The sequence below is a fragment of the Rattus norvegicus genome, chromosome 1 (genome assembly GCF_036323735.1).
Source record: "Rattus norvegicus strain BN/NHsdMcwi chromosome 1, GRCr8, whole genome shotgun sequence".
Taxonomy (NCBI): Eukaryota; Metazoa; Chordata; class Mammalia; order Rodentia; family Muridae; genus Rattus; species Rattus norvegicus.
The window spans coordinates 254,542,243-254,560,697 of NC_086019.1; the positions used below are offsets into that span (position 1 = coordinate 254,542,243).

Genomic DNA, 18,455 nt, shown 5'->3' on the forward strand with positions numbered 1-18,455 from the left:
CCCCACAGTGGGCACCCAGAGCAGGCGGTGACTGACAGATGCAAATGTTCCATCGGGCTCCCGCAGGCCGCTCTCCCTCCCTCCCTTGCTAGCCTGCCTCCTGGCCAGCTCCCTCCTTCCTTTATCTTATCAAAGCCCCGTAATTACAATTGCTATTTTGTTTCCTCGAATCTGCAATCAGAGCTCCCGCGCCTAGATGAGGGAGCGCCTGTCATCCTGATCTCTGAGTGACAGCCTGGCCACCTTTCCCTGCCGCCCCCACACTCTGCAAACACAAACACACACATGCACACACTCCCTCCTACAAACACAAACACACACTCTTTGCCAACACAAACGGCCCTCTCTGCAAACATGCAGTCGCCCGGACCCAAACGCACCCCTCACCCGGCCCCAGCCCCCCCACCCCCAGATCCACACCCAGGCCACCATGCCTGCAGGTCACAATATTGCGCGCCTCCAGTGCCCAGCGTTCAATGTGCCACAGACTCTATCAGCATAGTTCAAATGCAAATCTCTGCGTCTGTGTCAGCCACTTCGAACCGCGACAGAAAGCTGCGGTTCTTCTCGTCTGTTCCCCAACCCCCTTCTTTCAAGCATTCTCTAGACACCATCTTATGCCTACATCCCGCAAGTTCTCCGAGGCCAGATAACTGGCAGCACTCCTGTTGTGTGCTGAGAGTGCAGAAAAGGGGTATCCCGAAAAGGTGTGATCTGGAAAGAAGGAAAAAACAATTCTCAGGTCTGTCTGTACCGCGCCGCAAGGGGCCGGGGAAACTCCTGAACTAGCAGGCAAATGTGGATTGGGCTCCCACTGCGGGCAGGGCTGTGCTCCTAGTTCACCCGCCAGGAAAACAGGCGAGAAATACAATGGGCGATCAGTGGAGTCACAGGGGGTACACTGATGGTGGGGGAGTGTGAGCGTGGGCTAGGCGAGTAAGTTTGGAAGGCTTCCGGGAGAGGTGGCTCTTCGCTGCACTTAAGCAGGTATCAAAGAGTTGGGGGCAGGAGCTGAAAGGTAGTAGGAAAAGTGAGTGCCTCCACCTAACTCTTCTCCTCTAGCGCGGGCGCTCCGTGTGAATGAAAACATATATGCATTCAAAACTTTTGTTCCCTCCTATTCTGCCTCCTACAGCGGTACGATCACGAGCAGTTTTAAACACGCCCACCAGAGGGCGCTAGTTTCGTCTTCCCCTCCAGGTCGGCACTCTGCTAATGGCCCCTAGCCAGGGCCGGTGGTGGAAACACCTGGAAGGTACTGGACTCTTGAAAAGGCACCCGCAACCCTGCTTCTTGAAACACAGAAAGGCACCTCTCACTTGAACAAGGGAGGTTGAAAATTTACCCCTGACTCATCACATAGATTGGGGGAAAACTTTTGCCGTCAGGAGGAGCCACTTCCTCCTTTCCCTCCTAACCTCCATGGGGGGAGCCCAAGCTGAACTCGTTTCCAATTGTCTCCTCTCCGGTGCTACCACATTTGGGTTAGGTACCGCTTTCCTCTATTGTAGGGGACACTCTTGAAGTCAACACACTGAGCTCAACCCAACTTCTTTGTATTATGGAGAGGCCTCCTAGTTGTTGGTCAGCTGGTGTGAATTGGCCTGATTCTCGGACTCTGTTCTCTGTCAGTCTTCAGCTTGTCTGGAGAAGTAACCTTTTGTTTGTTTGTAAGGCATTGATCCCCACCCATCCTAACCCATCAACACTGCTGAACTGCTGACCCCAGGGTGGATAGTCCTCACACAAGCAACCCCGTTTCTCTTCCTGGCATAACAGTAGCCAGACCCAAGAACCACTTCATTCTAGGGATAAGGCAGTATGACAGCGCGCTGGGGGCAGAGGGGAGGGGTAACCCCTCAGCAGAGGAGGTTGATTCCCATGGGCTCCTTTCTGCCCCCATATGCCAGGCCACCCGGATTCTGGTTTCCCTGTCACCCAATCTGGCCAGTTCCCTCCATCTGGCCCTGGGAATCAGGTTTCTAAGGCCCCTGCTCTACTCGACCTACCTCAAAAGACCAGACCAGAGGCTGGTCCCCACCCTCACAGGCCCTCTCTTTGGGCTGAGCCCCTCATGGGGTTAGGGATGCACATTCCTCAGGTTTCTTAAGCCCACTTATCTGTCCCTCTGCCCATCAACCTGAGTGCTGACAGAGGCCCAGGCCCCTTGTTTGGAAGCTGATAACCTCCTGCAATGGCCCTCCCTCCCCCACCTGCAGGAACATGGGATAGGCTGGAATAGGAGGTCCCTCTGCTGCAAGGGTGAGGAACTCAAGCCCGCTTTGGGCCCAAAGCCCTGGGGAATACGATCCCACACTTCACCAGCACAAGACCTACTAGGCCAACCTTTGTGCTGCCACAGTGCCACCTGGTGGTCCCTAGGGAAATGTCATCTCAGCATTGAAAAAAGCCACACAAGGATTGCAAAAAACCATACACCACTTTATTTAGATATTTATCTAAAAATGTAAAAAGTGTTAAAAATGTGCTCTGAACTTCATGGTGGTTTTTTTTTGTTTTGTTTTGTAGTGCTGGGGATTGAACCTGGGGCTTTACAAAACTTTTAGTCTGGGTAGGTGGGTTATAAGAGGTGTTCAAAGGTCATCCCCATTCCAGAAGAAAAGGGAAACTTCAGGAACCACAGGACCCTAAGGAGAATGACTGGTCTCTCAGACCAGCCTAAGTCCCTCCCACCCACCCCCTTCCTAAACCATCCTCTTCAGCGAGAAAACCATCCTTGAACTTGTCCAGGGACACATGGAACATGGCACCTGTAGCAAGCAGCTCCCTGACCTGAGAAAAGCAAGAAAGAAATCAGTGTCTTCGGCTTCACCTCTCCCTTAACTTCCCAGATCCTGCTGGAACCCCCTCCCCTCCTACTCACCAGAGGGCTAAGGCCTGCCCCTATGCTTTTTGGCAGGAAGGATTCCACACAGCTTAATTTCATCTTCACTCTCATCCGGACTTTCTTCAGAAAGATCGTTGTTTATACAAACTGGTGGATACACACAGGAAGACAGAAGGTTAAAGCCAAACACCACAGGTCACTTATTCAGTGCCCCGTGCTGCTAGGCTGACAGGGAACCTCATCTTCCAGAGTTCCTAAGTCTACATGGGAAGAAGCTCAGTAATTGAACTGGGGGGGGGGGGGAGCCCAAAACCCAAAAGAGCCCACCCACACCGCTGGGGCTGGACACCTGGGGAGGGGTCCAGGAAGTTCACAGGCCTGACTGAGGCAATGAGAGGCACATAAAACTGAACCATGAGGCTGGGGTAAAAGTCAGGAGTGGAGAGTGAGGGAGGAGAGGGCCCACTCCTCTCACCGATCTGATGCCGACCAGTGATCCGCACAGGGCCAGAACCGGACTTGAGGCGGAACGTTACAGGTGGTTGGAGCTGGAAGTCATCTACACTGAGCTGGAAGACAAGAAGGATGAAAGCCTAATTCATTCTGGTCCATCCATTTTGAGATTAATACTGAAGTTCTCAATCCCCAACATACTCCAACGAATGGACGGCTACAACTCACCATGGGCTGGCAAGACAACCTGAGGTTGGCCACAGGAACTGCAATCTCCTGATTGTCGTGATCGCGGGCCACAACTTCCACCACATTACACTCGTCCTTGGCACCCTCGGTAAGGCACAGCTGAAAGGCATACAGAACCCCTGCGTCTCAAGTGAGGGCGGACACCAAGGTGAAGGCATCTTGCCCTAAAAGCTGCCTAGTCTCAGTGGTACCCGATGGGGGGACCAGAGACGTAGCCCTTTGAGGGTAGCCACAAGTGACTCTCAATCCGAAGGTGGGGGAGAGGGGAGATAAGCGAGTGTCCGCGAGACCCCCGCATCTCCAACTCCCTCTGCACCCCCTTACCATGTTCAAAGCCAGCACATGTTCTGTATCATCCTCTTCCTCAACCTTGAAAGTAAAGGAGCGGGTGTGGCTGGAGAGCTCACAACCTGCAAGAGCCAGTGCGTTCGCCTGAGAGGAGCACTCGTGGAGAGGACAGAGCGCGGGGGCGTTTCACAAACTCCGCTGTCCCCTCCACCCGGTCGTGTGCTGCCGGGGAGTGACGGGCCGTTTACTCGCCTAGAACACGTGGACCGGCGTCTCTCGGCCCGTACAGGCCGCGAAGGGTTAGGGAAAGCGAGGCGCCCTCGGCCCACACCCACGTCGCCCAGCCGCGTTCCTCAGCCCGACGCCTCACCCACCCCGTACCACTCTTCCATTCCCGTGTTCAATACCGAAGAAGAAACTATCCATTGTGACCGGAGCCGGAACCCTCAGGCCCCCGAGGCCCCGAGCCCTGGCTCGGCTCTCTTGGTTCAAGAACGCCAAAGCAGCCGCGGCGCCGGCGGCCATGCTGAAACGGCCGTGAGAGCCCCGCCCCCCACGCACCGAACGCCGCACCTCTGCCAGTTCCGGCCCCGCCCATTAAAGGCGCCGCGTGGCGCGAGGCACGTGAAACGCCGCACTGGCGTGAGAGCAGCTGTCGCCTCTTCCCCAAGGCCTCAGAAGAAATTTTCACTCGGACTTCAAAGTCAGCGTCCATTCACTGAACCCCTTTCTTCCAACCCGGGAATATGGAGATGTCGGTGCAAACTTTTCGTATCTCCTTTCCCAGTAAACTTGGGGTACGGAGCAGCCATTTTTACTTTCTCCCAGGGATTCCCACCCAAATTAGCCACTACATAAGCTTCTTGATCTTGATGGAGGCTTGACAGGAAAGTCGGAAGCTCAGATGTGGGAACCAACTACTGTTCCTATTACAGCCTCCACTTAGGCGATCCCCCGACCCCTCCAATATTCCTCCATTTAAGGTCAAGCCATATGCCATTCCATAGAGAAACTCAGTGAGACATCCCTCTACTTCACATAAACTTTAACTGTAGTAAGAGAGCAACTTACTTAAACGCACTTTTCTGAGAAAAATCTTTGCTGTGGAAGGCAGGAGGGAAGGGCTGTCTTTAAAATCCAGTCTACATTGAAATAGGTTTGGATACTTGAGGGATCAGATGTGAGGAAAAAAAGATGGGAGAAACCGGAGAAAAGGCAGCACACCACACATATTCTCTTCAAGTTTTATTGTGCCTCTTGCATGGTGCAGATAGTTTTACAGTTCTTTTACTATAGGAACTGAGCTGTGATCCAAACAATCAATGAACTTATTCCAACCTCAGTAAATATTCATAACCATGGAAGATGGCATAGCACTTAGCCTACAGCGATGACAGCACAGACCTGGGCAGGTTTTCAGTTATGTCCAGAAGATCATCCCAAGTGATTACTGAAAGCCAACATTAAACAAAAAGCAACTTGTTTAAAATTCCTGATTCAGTATGAAACTCTGAAATCCTCCAAATGTTGTAATTCCCACTAAGGCATGGGATGTATTCGGAAAGAGGAACATTAAACCGTCTTAACACCTAGTAACAATTTTGCCCTTCACCCCAGCCTTCAAAACCAAACTTGATTTTAAGTTTTCCAATACATCCTATCAAAGGTTTGTACCCTAATGAGGTGGCTTATTTCAACACACACCCGGGCTTCTGGTGCAAGTCACTGGGTCCACTATAAAGAGTGCTAAACGTAAAACTATATCACAAGCTCACACTGGAGTTCTATAAAAGAAAATGTTTCAAGCTTCCTTTTCTCTCTCCCTCCTCAGCTCAAAAGTTCAAAAGCTGATGTAAAACTGGAGGAAAGCAAGGTAACAAAATACTGTTGAAAATCTAGTTACTAGCTAGCCATGATTTAAAAAAAAAAAAAAAAAATCCTGCAGAGGCTCTCTGCCAGCTTCATGCTCAAAACCCTTAAATTCACCAAATCTAAATTAAAATACATGAAGTTTTCGGAATCTGAGTAAAAGAAAAGTATACTCATGGTTAACATATACTTATTCTTCCTCTTAAAAATTAGATACAAACATGCAAGAATTAAAGACTGATTCAATTAAACCAGTAGTTAACAGGTCTTTGCGATTAAATGACAAGTGTACTAAGGGCAAATGAGACCACTAGTCAGTCCCCTGACCCTTACTTGACAATGTCAAAATGTTTCACATTCGGATCTGCTATTAAGGTGAATTCCCAGAAGTAACCGCACTTCCCAACAGATGGGAGTTAAAGTTAGGTGCTCATACCCCAAATAGTCATGGCCTATCCCGATGTGGGAGGCACTTCAAAGACAAAACTTCTCAGGAAGAAAAGGACAAATGAAAGGAAATCTACCACTCACTGGTTTACATTATTCAAAGTGCCATCCTAAAACAACACCTTTCAGTTTCAAAGGAAAAAAAAACATAATATATAAAACAGTAAACAAAGAACAGTCAGGTTACAGCTAGTCTATGTACAAAGAGATTTACAAGTTTGTCAATTTAGGCCTTTGCCACAAACAAATGCACATTTGTCCCTAACAAAGCACAACGATCTGAACCAACCAGTCACAGGGGACAGCTGTCCAGAGCTTTACAAAAAGCAGAAAAATTGCCTCAAATCGAAACTCACTAAATTCTCATTCCAGCCATGTCTCCAAAGAACAGAGACATTTCACTCTGCACACCAAGGAGAATAGAGAGTGATTGATCTTCATTGCTCTTAGGTGAGAAATGCAACCACACTGGATGCAGAAAACAGTGCTGACTACATTTATTTAAGACCCTCTCCCTAGAGAACCCCATGTAAGAGGCCCTGGCACTAACACGAGACCCAAAGAGGAGCACATCACAAGCTGCACAGGACATGCAGCAGTACTGTCTTCTCTCAACCAGCGAGCGGCTGAAAATGGGATGGGTGAGTTTTACAGTCATCTTTGTTTCCAATTCAACTGGCTGATCTGCTGCCGCTCCAGACACTGAACTGTGTGAAGACCTCAACCACCAACCACAAGGTGGAGTTAAGAGACTTTTGGACAGTTCACAGTACCATCAATGTCACAGGCTTCGACCAAGTATAACCACATCCTTTGGAAATCCTTCCATTTTTGCAATTTCAAAACAGCCTAACTTGCTGTAAAATTCCAGAATCCTTTTATCATCTGGTCTTACTTCACAGAAAGCCCCCCGGGAGCCTAGAAATAAAACAAATATTTTAAATATAAGTAAGTGTATCATACAGATATGAATCATGTTTAATATAGATTAACAGTTTTACCTATCCCTAAATTTCCTATTACAGCTTTCATTTACTTTGTGGTAATAGGGCACTAACTATATTCCCAGCCCAACAATATTTTAAAGTATTTTTTTGTTTTTTAGATAGGGTCTCACTCTGTAGCCCTGGCTGGCTTAGAACTCAGAATAGCAGGCCGACTTTGACTTAAGAAATCCACCTGCCTCAGTACTGGTACTAAATGTACATGCCACCAAACCTGACTTTAAAAATTGTTTTAAAGATTTATGTTATGTGTGAGTACACTGCAGCTGTCTTCAAACATAGCAGATCCCATTACAGATGGTTGTGAGCCACCATGTGGTTGGTGGGATTTGAACTCAGGACCTTTGGAAGAGCAGTCAGTTATAACTGCTGAGCCATCTCTCCAGCACTACTTTAAAATTCTTAATACTTAGCCAACAGTGAGTAAAAAACTCTTCCTGGATGAGGCCAGCTCTACATGCCCCCTTAGACCCACTGCCCGGGAGGCAGAGGCGGGACAGAGTTACAGGACACCCAGGGCTACAGAGAGAAACTGTCTTTAAAAACAAAACAAACAACAACAACAACAACAACAACAACAACAACAAAAAGCCGAAAGAAAAAAGGACAAAAAGGAAAAAAAAGTCTAGAGAGACAGTTCTGTGTGTCTTCCTACTGAGGCCCTACATAGATTCAATCTCCTATGGTATAAAAATGTAAAAACAATTTGGGGATTGGGTGGACAGTGCTCTGTGCATGCTTGGTAAGTGTTTTACCACTGAGCTACATTACCAGACCTCTAACTCTGAAAATGGCTGACAAACTACTCACTTTCCTACCAGCTTAGAGCTAAACTGTTAGAGTCAGATTCTCACCATGAATCCTGGACTAGCCATTTTAATCTTACCTCAGATTCTCACATTCTGAGATCATGTATACTACACAATGTTCAGTCTTAAAATGTGTTCTTACATTTTTAAAGGCTGCCTGAAAAGATATTCAAGGAATACTATCTGTGGCACTTAGAGCCTAGAACATCATCTTGCCCTATATAGATTTTTCCCCAAAGTATTAATGGTGAAGCAAGGAATTTTTGAAAACTCCACATAGATAATACACTCCAACAAAAGCTGCACAAAGTTTTTTCGTCAGGTTTATTTAATCTTCAACCATTTACAGGCTTCTGAACAGAATAAATTATCTCATGTGTTCATTTCTCATTCAATTGATGAGGCTCTGAACTAGTGTTAATGTTACAGCAGAGCAGCCCTTTTCAAGGGTCAATGCACTGAACTCTTGCACCACTTAGTAATTCTAAATAAACGAGCAACAAGCCAGACACAGTAGGTGCAGACCCGAATTACTTAAGAGGACAGACAAGGCAGATGATAGCTTGAGCCCCAGAATTTGAGGGTAATCTGGGCAATAGAGATCCCACACCCCCAACACACCCACACCCATGAGGTGGGGGTGGGGGACAGGACGGGGACAGGGACAACAATGTAAATGGGAAAAACATGGAGCCTAGGCTTATTATGGAGGCCAGATGCTGACTCTGTGGAGTTGGTTCCTTCTGGAGACTGAACTCAGGCCATGAGTATATATGATTTATGAATATATCAAAAACAAACAAACAAAAAAAAATCAAAAACAAAAAAAACAAAAAGCCTTCTGGGGCTGGAGAGATGGGTAGCAGTTTAGAGCACTGATTACTCTTCCACAGGTCCTGAGTTCAATCAACTCCCAGCACCCACATGGTGGCTCACAACCATCTGTAAATCGGAACTGATAGATATCCTCTTCTGGTTTGTCTGAAGACAGCAACTACGGTATACTCATATACATAAAATAAATAAATCGTTAAAAACAACTTCTGTCAAGTCCATTCTCACCTCCCACGTTAATGTGGATTCTGGGAATTGAATTCACGTTATCAGACCTGCACTTCTGTGAAGCAAGGGCCCTACCCAATGAACCTTCTTCTCTCATCTAGTGCCACTGTCATCCTCACCACTAGCTGGCCTGGCACACGCAGCCATCCTAGTGCCTTAGTTTCTTTTTTTTTTTTTGGTTCTTTTTTTCGGAGCTGGAGACCGAACCCAGGGCCTTGCGCTTCCTAGGTAAGTGCTCTACCACTGAGCTAAATCCCCAGCCCCCTAGTGCCTTAGTTTCTTGAGTTTTGGGATTGCGTTGAGTGACTAGACTCATAAATTTCAATAAATCTCAATCTGGCTAAGGCCAGACATGGTCGCACAGGTAATCTTAGCACTCAGGAGGCGCTAACAGAAAACTGTGGGATTCTAAGCCAGATTGAGTGAACACATACAAGACCTTGTTGCAAAAGGCCAAAACTAAATTAAACGCTTTAAAAGATAATAGGGCTGGTGAGTTGGTTCAGTGAGTAAAAGGACCAGCTAGCTACTAATATAAGTCTGCCAACCTGAGTCTGAGCCCCAGGACCCACATGTAAAGGAATCGGCTCCCCCATGTCCTCAATGAATACACGCCCATGCATGTACATGCCCACAAATAAGTATAAAAATAATAAAGTCTTGCTGACAGACTACAGCCCCACAACTTGTGCTCACCATTGGCCTTTAGTGAAGACAGGAGGCAAGCCATCATGCTTTTGGCAACACTTGGGTCAGTGACCTTTTTATGAATATCCATTTTTATCAGAGAAGGGAAGTTGGCAAGGAAAGTTTCTGGTAATACCTCCTGCTCTTCATGGAAACTCAACATTATTTTCTGCAAAAGAAATATTAGAATATTTTATACTTACAAATCTTTTATGTATTGATATTGCAGAACTCAGGAAAAGCAAAGCAATATGTAACAACTTTCCCAGCTGAGAGAGAATGAACATGCTTATAATTCTAAAAGGCATTACTTATGGCCAGGTGTGCTGATGCTTCACCTTTAACCCCACTAATCAGGAGTCAGAGGCAGGCAGAGCTCTCTATACAGTGAATTCCAGATCACCTTTAGATAAACAGTTAAGACCTTATCTACAAAAGTGAAAGAACACACAGACATAGACAAACACACCCCACCCGACCTCAGACCAAGTTATCAACCATTTAGGGGGCCTTGACATCAGGCGCTAAGAACACTCACTGCGCAATTATGAGGACTGCACTTCGGGTCCCAGAACCCACGTAACAGGCCAGGTATCTGGCACATGCCTCTGACCCTGCTCTGAAGGGGCTTAGTAGACACAGGGCTGCTGAGGCTTGCTGGCTTCCAACTATCTGAAAAAATGTGAACCCTCGGTTTAACCTTAGGACACTTTCCATGCTCAGTTCAGGCCTCCCTGTATGTACACAGGTACACATGTATGCATATACTCATACAGACACATACAAAAAAATCATTTTAAAATGGTTTGTTTAAACCAGTTGTGGTCATTCATGCCTGTATCCTCCAGAGTCCTGTGTGTTTAAAAGTCAGCCTGGTCTGCCATGGTTAAGTTCCACGAATGCTGGGCCACTCAGGGAGATTCCATCTCAGAAGACCAGAGAGCTAATCTAAAGGCAGCAACACAACACTTTCTTCCATGTGTGAGGCTTTAGATTCCACCCTCAGCAATATACAGACTTGAAAATAACAATCTAAGGCCCAGAATGATGGCACACACCTGTAATCCCAGCCCTGGGAGGCAGAGGCTTCTCTGAGTTCAAGGCCAGTTAGTTCCAGGACAGGCAGGGCTACATAGTGAGACCCTGTCTTGAAAATTAAACTTAAAGAAACCAAATGAAAATCTGACTCAGCTATTCAGGAGGATAGGAAGATCTTGAGTCCAGAAGGTTTAAGGTTAGCCAGGGCAATGTAACATAAAAAATCCCATTTCCAAGAAAATAGACAAGTATTAATGCTGTACTCTGACCTGGGCACTGCGATGGAGGAAGCATGTCAGTAGGAAGACTGGTAAATAGTTCAGAATTGGTTATTAATAATGGACCAGTGCTTTCCTAACCTTGAGAGATGTTGGAAATGAACGAGGGATAGATTGAAACTCTATACTGAGACTTGACCTGGAAATCTACAAATTAATTATTAAAGAAACTCTTAAAGAGTTTGTGTACTTTATCTTATCTGCAAAGTGTGACTATAGCTACAACACAATAAAGAATCACAGCTTCCCTTCACGACTCAGATCTTAACTAAGCTTTTATTTGAAGGAGGAAAGCGCTGCAGATCTAGGTCAGCGGCAAGTGCTTGCCTAGCGTTCAAGGCCCTGAGTAGAACCCAGAGCACAACAAGAGCAAAGTCTCCTGGGGAAAACAGCAGTCAGTGAACGATGTAATGGGGGCCAGTGCATCAGCCACACAGGATCACAGGACCCAGCTACACGGGCCACACACAACACGGGTCTCACTGGAGCTGCAGGTGGATTCCCATCACCAAAACCAGCAGGAAGATTGTACCTGGAGATCAACCTCTTCTCCCAGACTCTCAAGAAATCTGAGACTACTCACTTTTTTTAAGGATGAGGGTTTTGTTTTGTTTTGTTTTGTTTTTCCTTTCTTTTGCTTATTTCTGCCAGTACAAAAGCAGATTTAGGCTGACCCAACCAGACTCAGGGCAGTGTCATTACTGGGGCCTCACTGCATGGTCATGCTTGCCCTAGATGCTGAGTTCTCCAAGGTGGTAGCTGTTGCTATCCAAAAGGCTGGGGTCACGATTTTCACTGTCCTCTGCAGAGGCTACAAGGGGGAACAAGACTGACAACCCCAGACTATCCCAGGCATGGTGACAGGGTTCTGTAGCCCCCACACACTGGAATCATTTCCGCTCCTGTGCCCTAGAAACTACCAATACTGATGATTACTAAACACCAGCTGGGGTCTGGACTGATGCCCAGGACAACTCTGCTCTCCCATACCCCCAACCTACATGATGCTAGTCTCCCCATCAAGAACTCTCCAATCATCTTTTAAAACTCGTACTAGAATCTCCACTCAAGACTCAGGACTCCAGCTGTGGCCATCAGACAGGATTTTTATTAAAAAACAAAACAAAACAAAAAAAACCTTAAGACAATTAGCTGCCGAGTGATAGTCTCAACTATCTGTCACTTGTGTAGTGGGAAGAAGATCAGGAGTTCAAGGCTAGCCTTAGGTTTGTGGACAGCCTTTACTACATTTGACTCTGTCTCCAAAAAAACGTGATTCAGAGCAAAGGTGGCTGAGGAATGAGCAGCTCTTGCTGTTTTTCAGAGGCTCAGGAGGATCCACACCACAGCTCACAGCCATGGGACTCCAGTTCTAGATCTGATGGCCAAAGGGAGTACCTGGTACATACCTGGTACAGACATACACGTAGACAAAACACTCACGCAGCAGACAAACTTAAAACATTAAAACAAGCAAGCACTGATTTTCTAACCAAGTACATCACATGAAATAAAACGTCAGTCCACACAAGGCCATAAATTCAATCCCAATCAGCATAAAAATATAGTTAAAAAAAAAAAAAAAAAAGCAGCACTGCAAGCTGGGTGTGGGGACACAAACCTTTTATACCTTTTGTCTTAGCATCAGGAGGCAGGGCCAGCCCAGTCTACATGAGCTTTTTCTTTAAAAAAAAAAAAAAAAAAAAAAAAAAAAAAAAAAGACACAATTTCCTTTATCAATCTGGCTGGCCTGGAACTCGGTATGTAGACCAGGCTGGCCTCAAATCTACGTCTGCCTCATAAATGCTGGACAAAAGGTATGTGCTACCACATTTGGTGAATTTTACAATTTAATTTTTTTTCTTTTCTTTTCTTTTTTTTTTTTTGTGGCTGGGGATCGAACCCAGGGCCTTGCACCTGCTAGGCCAGCGCTCTACCACTGAACTAAATCCCCAACCCCACAATTTAATTTTTTAAAATTATCATAATTCTAAACCAGTGAGTTACCTCAGCTTCTGAGAGCTCTTTGTCTCCATTTGGCTTAGTATACTTCTCCTGCATGAAGGGAATCCAGGAAATTTTGCACTTTTTAATGAAGGGGGTCACATCTACAGTGCCTAAGGCATAACCACAAATACCATCTTCATCTTCGAGGACAAAACAGTAATCCAGGCTGAGGGAAAGCAGTCCTCCTACTAACCTGCTCAGAAAGAAGGAAGCCAGAGTGAGCATGTGAATTAGTAACACAGGATTCACAATACACCTAGCTTACCAACACGACCTTCAAATAGCAAAAACTGAAATAGACATCATATTCGCTTTTACATTTAAGATTGAAAATAAACATTATTTGCTTTCACATTTTTAAAGATTTATTTATTTACTATATATAAGTACACTGTAGCTGTCTTCAGACACACCAGAAGAGAGCATCGGTACCCAGCACAGATGGTTGTGAGCCACCATGTAGTTACTGGGAATTGAACTCAGGACCTCTGGAAGAGCAGTCAGTGCTCTTAACCACTGAGCCATCTCTCCAGTCCTGCTTTCACATTTAAGATTAAACTGGAATTTAAAAAAAAAAAAATCCTTCTAGTTAACACCTCCCCTTAACTCAAAAGTACTTGCTATAAGAACATCTATCTAGGATGCAAACCAAATAGGAATCACATACTTGTCTCCAATAAGGTCAGGCTGACTTTGAAAAGGTAAACCCACTCCATCATCATACATTTCTCTGCAAATCTTGTACACGGAAGCCTGGAAATATAATCTAGTTAGGAACACACCAAGAAAGCTGTCAGGAAGAACGAGTGTAAGCAGCTGTGTGTGGAACACATAGGAGCTGAGGGAGGAGCACAGGTAAAAGCCATGCTGCTTAATGGGCTACACGCGAAGTCTGAGATAAAAAAAGTGTGGCCTATGGGAAACATTACCTCAGTAGGGATGGGGCAAGGTAGAATGATCTTCATTACTCTAAGTATTATTAGTTGGGTATGGAGCTCAGTGGTACCTGACATACAAAAGGTACTGCATTTGATCCCCAGCAGTACATTTTAGTTATTGGATCATGTCTGTAAAACTAGTTGAAAAAGCAGGGCATTAATCAAGACTGAACACTTGAGAGACCTTTAATTTTTATTTCTTCAAAACCGTGCACATGTCTCCATATGGGGTATGAGCATCTAAGTACAGGCTCTCTGAGGTACCTGATGCCCAGGGAGCTAGTTACAGGAAGTTGTGATCTGCCTGAAGAGAGGGTGCTACTAGGACTGAACTCAGGCTCTCCTTTAAGAGAATAGAAGTGCTCTTAACCACTGACTGAGCCATCTCTCCAGCCTTAGGAGATGAGTTTTGAAAGTAAATTGTGGATACAAAAGCTAGTGAACTTTTTAAGAGTCTCTCAACCTTTCTTTTTTGAGGACAGTTTCAAACTTGCCCAGACAGATCCTATGATCTCAGACTCAGGTTCTGGGATAGATCCACAAGGCCTTGCTAATTCTTCACTTTTTGAAATAGTTCAACAACACTTTAAGCATGTTACTGTCTTTACAGAAACTTTTTTTGTAAATAGCTGTCAACAGGCAGGAAGCACTTTACAATAGAAAATTAGAGGACAGAGAGAAATAGTAGTCAAGGACAACACATCATTAGGATGTACTATTTTGTGATTCCTACTGTGAATTAGGCATTTTATTTATTTACTGGGCTTTTTTTTAAAAAAACATTTAATTTTTTTAATCTTATGAGCATTGGTGTTTTCCCTACCTGTGTGTCTATGTGAGACTCTCAGATCCTAGAATTACAGACAGTTGTGAGCAGCCATGTGCGTGCTGGGAACTAACTCTGGGTCCTCTGAAAGAACTGCAGTCCTCTTAACTGCTGAGCCCGCTCTACAGCCCCCTGGGCTTTTTTTTTTTTAAAGACAGGGTTTCACACCTAGCTAGGGTTGTCTTAGAACTAAGGTCGATGATGGCCTTGAACGTGTACCAATTCTGCCTCAACATCTTAAGTGCCAGGATTACAACCTCGTGCCACCAAAACCCAGCTGTTATTTCATTGTCTAAATGGATATTTCCTGCCTCCCCCACATATTAGTGATTCAACGCAGAGCACTGTGTATGCTTGGTAAGATCTCAATCACTGAACACTTGCTATTCACCTGGCCCCAATCCTCACTTAGTACTTGTATGTGTTTGCCTGGATGAGATGAGTATGTGGACCATGTGTGTGGGGGAGCCCACGGGCCAAAAGATGGCTCTGGGTCTCCTGGAACTAGGGTTACAGGCAGTTCTGAGTTGCCATGAGGTGCTGGGAATAGTCTCCATTTCTCTGCAAGAGCAGTAAGTGTGCATAACTAATGAGCCACCTCTCTGGTCCAAATTTTATTTTTTAAAAAAACATTTATTTTATGTATATGAGTACACTCTCTCTGTCTTCAGACACCAGAGGAGGGCATCTGATCCCATTACAGATGGTTGTGAGCCACCATGTGGTTGCTGGGAACTGAACTCAGGCCCTCTGGAAGAGCAGTCAGTGCTCTTAACCACTGAGCCATCTCTCCAGCCCCCAAACTTTTAAGACAGTGTTTTACCATGTAGTTCTGACTGGCCTCGAACTCACAGAGATCTGCCCATCTCTGCCTCCCAAGTACTGAGATTCAAGGTGTGCCCCAACACATGTAGCCCCATTTTGACTTTTTAAAGGGAAGAATTAAAAGACTCAGCTCAAGTTATTAAAAGTTCAAAAGGAGATAAATATCTTACTTAGGCTCCTCCTTACAATTTCCCTAAATTAAGCCTCAGTGTTTCAGCATCGGGTTTAATGTTTTAGTTAACTGCCTCAATCTCACAGTGGTATTGTAAGGGCTGGCCATCTAGTCACAATCTCCATCAGGAACCCACCACTCCCCACAAAGGCCATGTGTTTAGTTCTCAGCTGATCGGCTTCTAGGAAGGCAGCAGGAAGTCTAGGACGTGAGGACTGCTGGATCTTTTGAAGGATGCAGTGTCACTGTGACTGGCATCTGGCAGCCCTGGGATGAGCAGCTCTGCTCTGCCACTGTACTATGATGACACAGAAGAAAGGAGCTGACTGCCCAGGAACCGAAACCACGGACCAAACAAGACCATCTCTTTTCTTTTTTGAGACAGTCTTACCATGTAGCCTTGGATGGCCGGGAACACACTGTATAGACCAAGTCAGCCTCAAAATCAGAGCTCTGCCTGCTGCGACCTCCCATGCCTGGCTTTCGTGGGTAGTTTAAAGGAAGACTGACTAATGCAGGCATGAAGATCAGTGGCAGCTGAGTCTGATCCCTAATCCCATAAACAAATAAGTGAACAGTAATTAAAGACAGAAGCATTTCTTTCAACCATCTAGTTCAAAGTTGTAAAGGTGCATATAACCATATAGTACATTGATAAGCAAAAGGAAGTTACCTCATCTTTAGGGAAATAAGGTCTGATAGTATAAACCTTGGAGGTAGGAGTCAGTGGGGGTGGTTGGAAAAAGAGATCATTTGCTCCATCAATTGGCAGCAAACGCTGTAGGAAGGGAAAAAAAGGGAGACAGATTAGTGTTGAGGAGACACCCGTTTCTTTCAATGAGTGTGCACTGCAGATTACCAACTAACATTAACTGGCTACTGCAGGCAGACCTAAAGAGGAGGGTATACTACACTTTACTAATATAATACCTCTTTCCTGGGGGAGGGGTGTTTCAGAATAGAAATTACCCAAACTGACATACACAGCTTTAATGGCATATTAATAGAAATCTAATTTTATAATCAAAACAAAAAAAAACTAGTCCAATTATGACATAAATATGTTTTTAAAACCAATCTTAAATGAACCATCTTTCTACAAGATGGCAGAACAGAATGTCAGGAGGAGAGGTTTGGTCTGAAGAGGGTTATCTGTCCAGGAGACGCTTTATCCCCAAAGCAATGCGCTTCAGTTTGCTGTGCGCAGCAGAGCACCTGTTGGGGGGAGAAAAGGAGAGCACCTGAAAATTCCATGAACAAATCCCAGCAGCAAGAGCCCGTGTCTTGTTCAGACTGTCACTAGCAGACAAGTCTCTGTTGTTTAAGTATATTCTCATTAAATTACCAAGGAACTGCCCTTTAAGCCCTTTGTCAATCACTTGTATAATCAGCCATCTTTTTTTGCTCATGGAGTTTCCTATGGCAGACAAGCATGCGCGCATTGTGCATTGCGGGCGCAGATTTAAATGCTGTGCGACCTGCAAAGAAACAATGTGAAGTGTAGACCTAGAGCCGCTGCGCTTCGCAGGCGCGGGGGATTGACAGCATCTCCTTCAGAAATTACTGTGAAAGAGGAGGAAAATTTGATTTAAAAATCCAGCTATGTAACTAAATTGAATTTGGGACTAGAAAGCCTTCGGCAGACCAATCCTTCCAGCCATCAGATGCGCAACATAAGGTTTCTCATAAAACAAAGAAAAATGTCAATTCAGTTGTGAATCATATTGATACCTGGAACTCTCCTGCTAGACCACCTCTAAAGGCCCAGGGTTCTTGGTCTCCAATTAAGAACTGTGCTGAAGAATGACTACGACACCCTGTTGAGATCAGATCCAAGCGGAGAACGTTACGAGAAAGGGGATTTCCTGGGGTCTCAAAATGTCCAACAAACTAACACACACTGGAAATAGCTCTCTAAAAGCTCTAATTAAGGGTTTCAAGGCAAGGCTGTGATAATAATTATTTAAAATTTGTAACAGCATTTCAATTCTTCTGCTCCTTCCTCTGGTTAATGAAAACCACTACTTCCAATCAGCTCTACACTTTAATTTTTAGAAGGAATAATGAGGTTATCCAAATAAAAGCTTCTATATTCCTTATACAACAGTAAATCAAAACAACTGTTTAACTATTGTAAAATTCTGTAACCATAAACTGAAGCCAATGAGATAGACATTTTATTATCACAGCCCATGAAGGAACTGAATTAAACCTGTCTGAAGTCACATTTTACATTTTGAGGAAGGGTACAGGACAAGGAAAGGGAGTCAATCTTGTCAGAAAACTTAAGGTCAGCAGATACTATTGACAAAAATGGAATTAATAAAAATTTTGGTTTTAGTGAACAAGTACTATCTTAATGCAGACACGGCCAGTCAAATATGCCAATCTAACAAGATCGAGAACCAGGGAGAGCCAACTAAATTTCATAATTGTCTAAAGCTAAAAACACACTTCTTAGAAGTATGACAATGTGTGGCTCTTAGGCATCTGCTAGAGCACCACAGGTAAAGGATGCAGGCAGCGAACAGCAGGCTTGAAGGCAGCCAGCCTCATAGGCAGTAAAGCCAACAGCCAGGAGATAACTAATAGCTAACGTTTGGACACCAAACAGAAATGACCTGCCTAGTTTTCTGACAAGATACAGCAGCGCAA

The 18,455-nt window shown here is 45.1% G+C and overlaps 2 protein-coding genes across 11 annotated transcripts in view; both read right to left on the reverse strand.

The window, feature by feature from the left end:
* Window positions 1-2,421: 2,421 nt before the first annotated feature.
* Npm3 (nucleophosmin/nucleoplasmin, 3) lies at window positions 2,422-4,407 on the reverse strand. The gene is made up of 6 exons (NM_001401107.1): window positions 4,246-4,407; window positions 3,875-3,960; window positions 3,530-3,649; window positions 3,324-3,417; window positions 2,885-2,995; window positions 2,422-2,793 (listed from the first exon to the last, which is right to left on the reverse strand). Exons 1-5 carry the CDS (start codon window positions 4,361-4,363, stop codon window positions 2,892-2,894), a joined length of 522 nt encoding a protein of 173 aa, NP_001388036.1. The 5' UTR covers window positions 4,364-4,407; the 3' UTR covers window positions 2,422-2,793; window positions 2,885-2,891.
* A 661-nt stretch (window positions 4,408-5,068) lies between these two features.
* Oga (O-GlcNAcase) overlaps window positions 5,069-18,455 on the reverse strand; it is a 42,286-nt gene continuing 28,899 nt past the window's right edge. For 3 of the 10 annotated variants that reach the window (XM_017588708.3, XM_063271725.1, NM_131904.2), the window contains 6 exons: window positions 17,532-17,617; window positions 16,474-16,578; window positions 13,707-13,792; window positions 13,040-13,232; window positions 9,726-9,885; window positions 5,069-7,072 (listed from right to left, as the gene is read on the reverse strand). In XM_017588708.3, the coding sequence (XP_017444197.1) occupies window positions 6,936-7,072; window positions 9,726-9,885; window positions 13,040-13,232; window positions 13,707-13,792; window positions 16,474-16,578; window positions 17,532-17,617 (767 nt within the window). In that variant the 3' untranslated portion in view covers window positions 5,069-6,935. Of the gene's footprint in view, window positions 7,073-7,158; window positions 9,886-13,039; window positions 13,233-13,706; window positions 13,793-15,086; window positions 16,579-17,531; window positions 17,618-18,455 lie in introns of those variants that run through there. The other 7 variants (XM_063271696.1, XM_063271765.1, XR_010056626.1 and 4 more) reach the window with 4 other exon arrangements.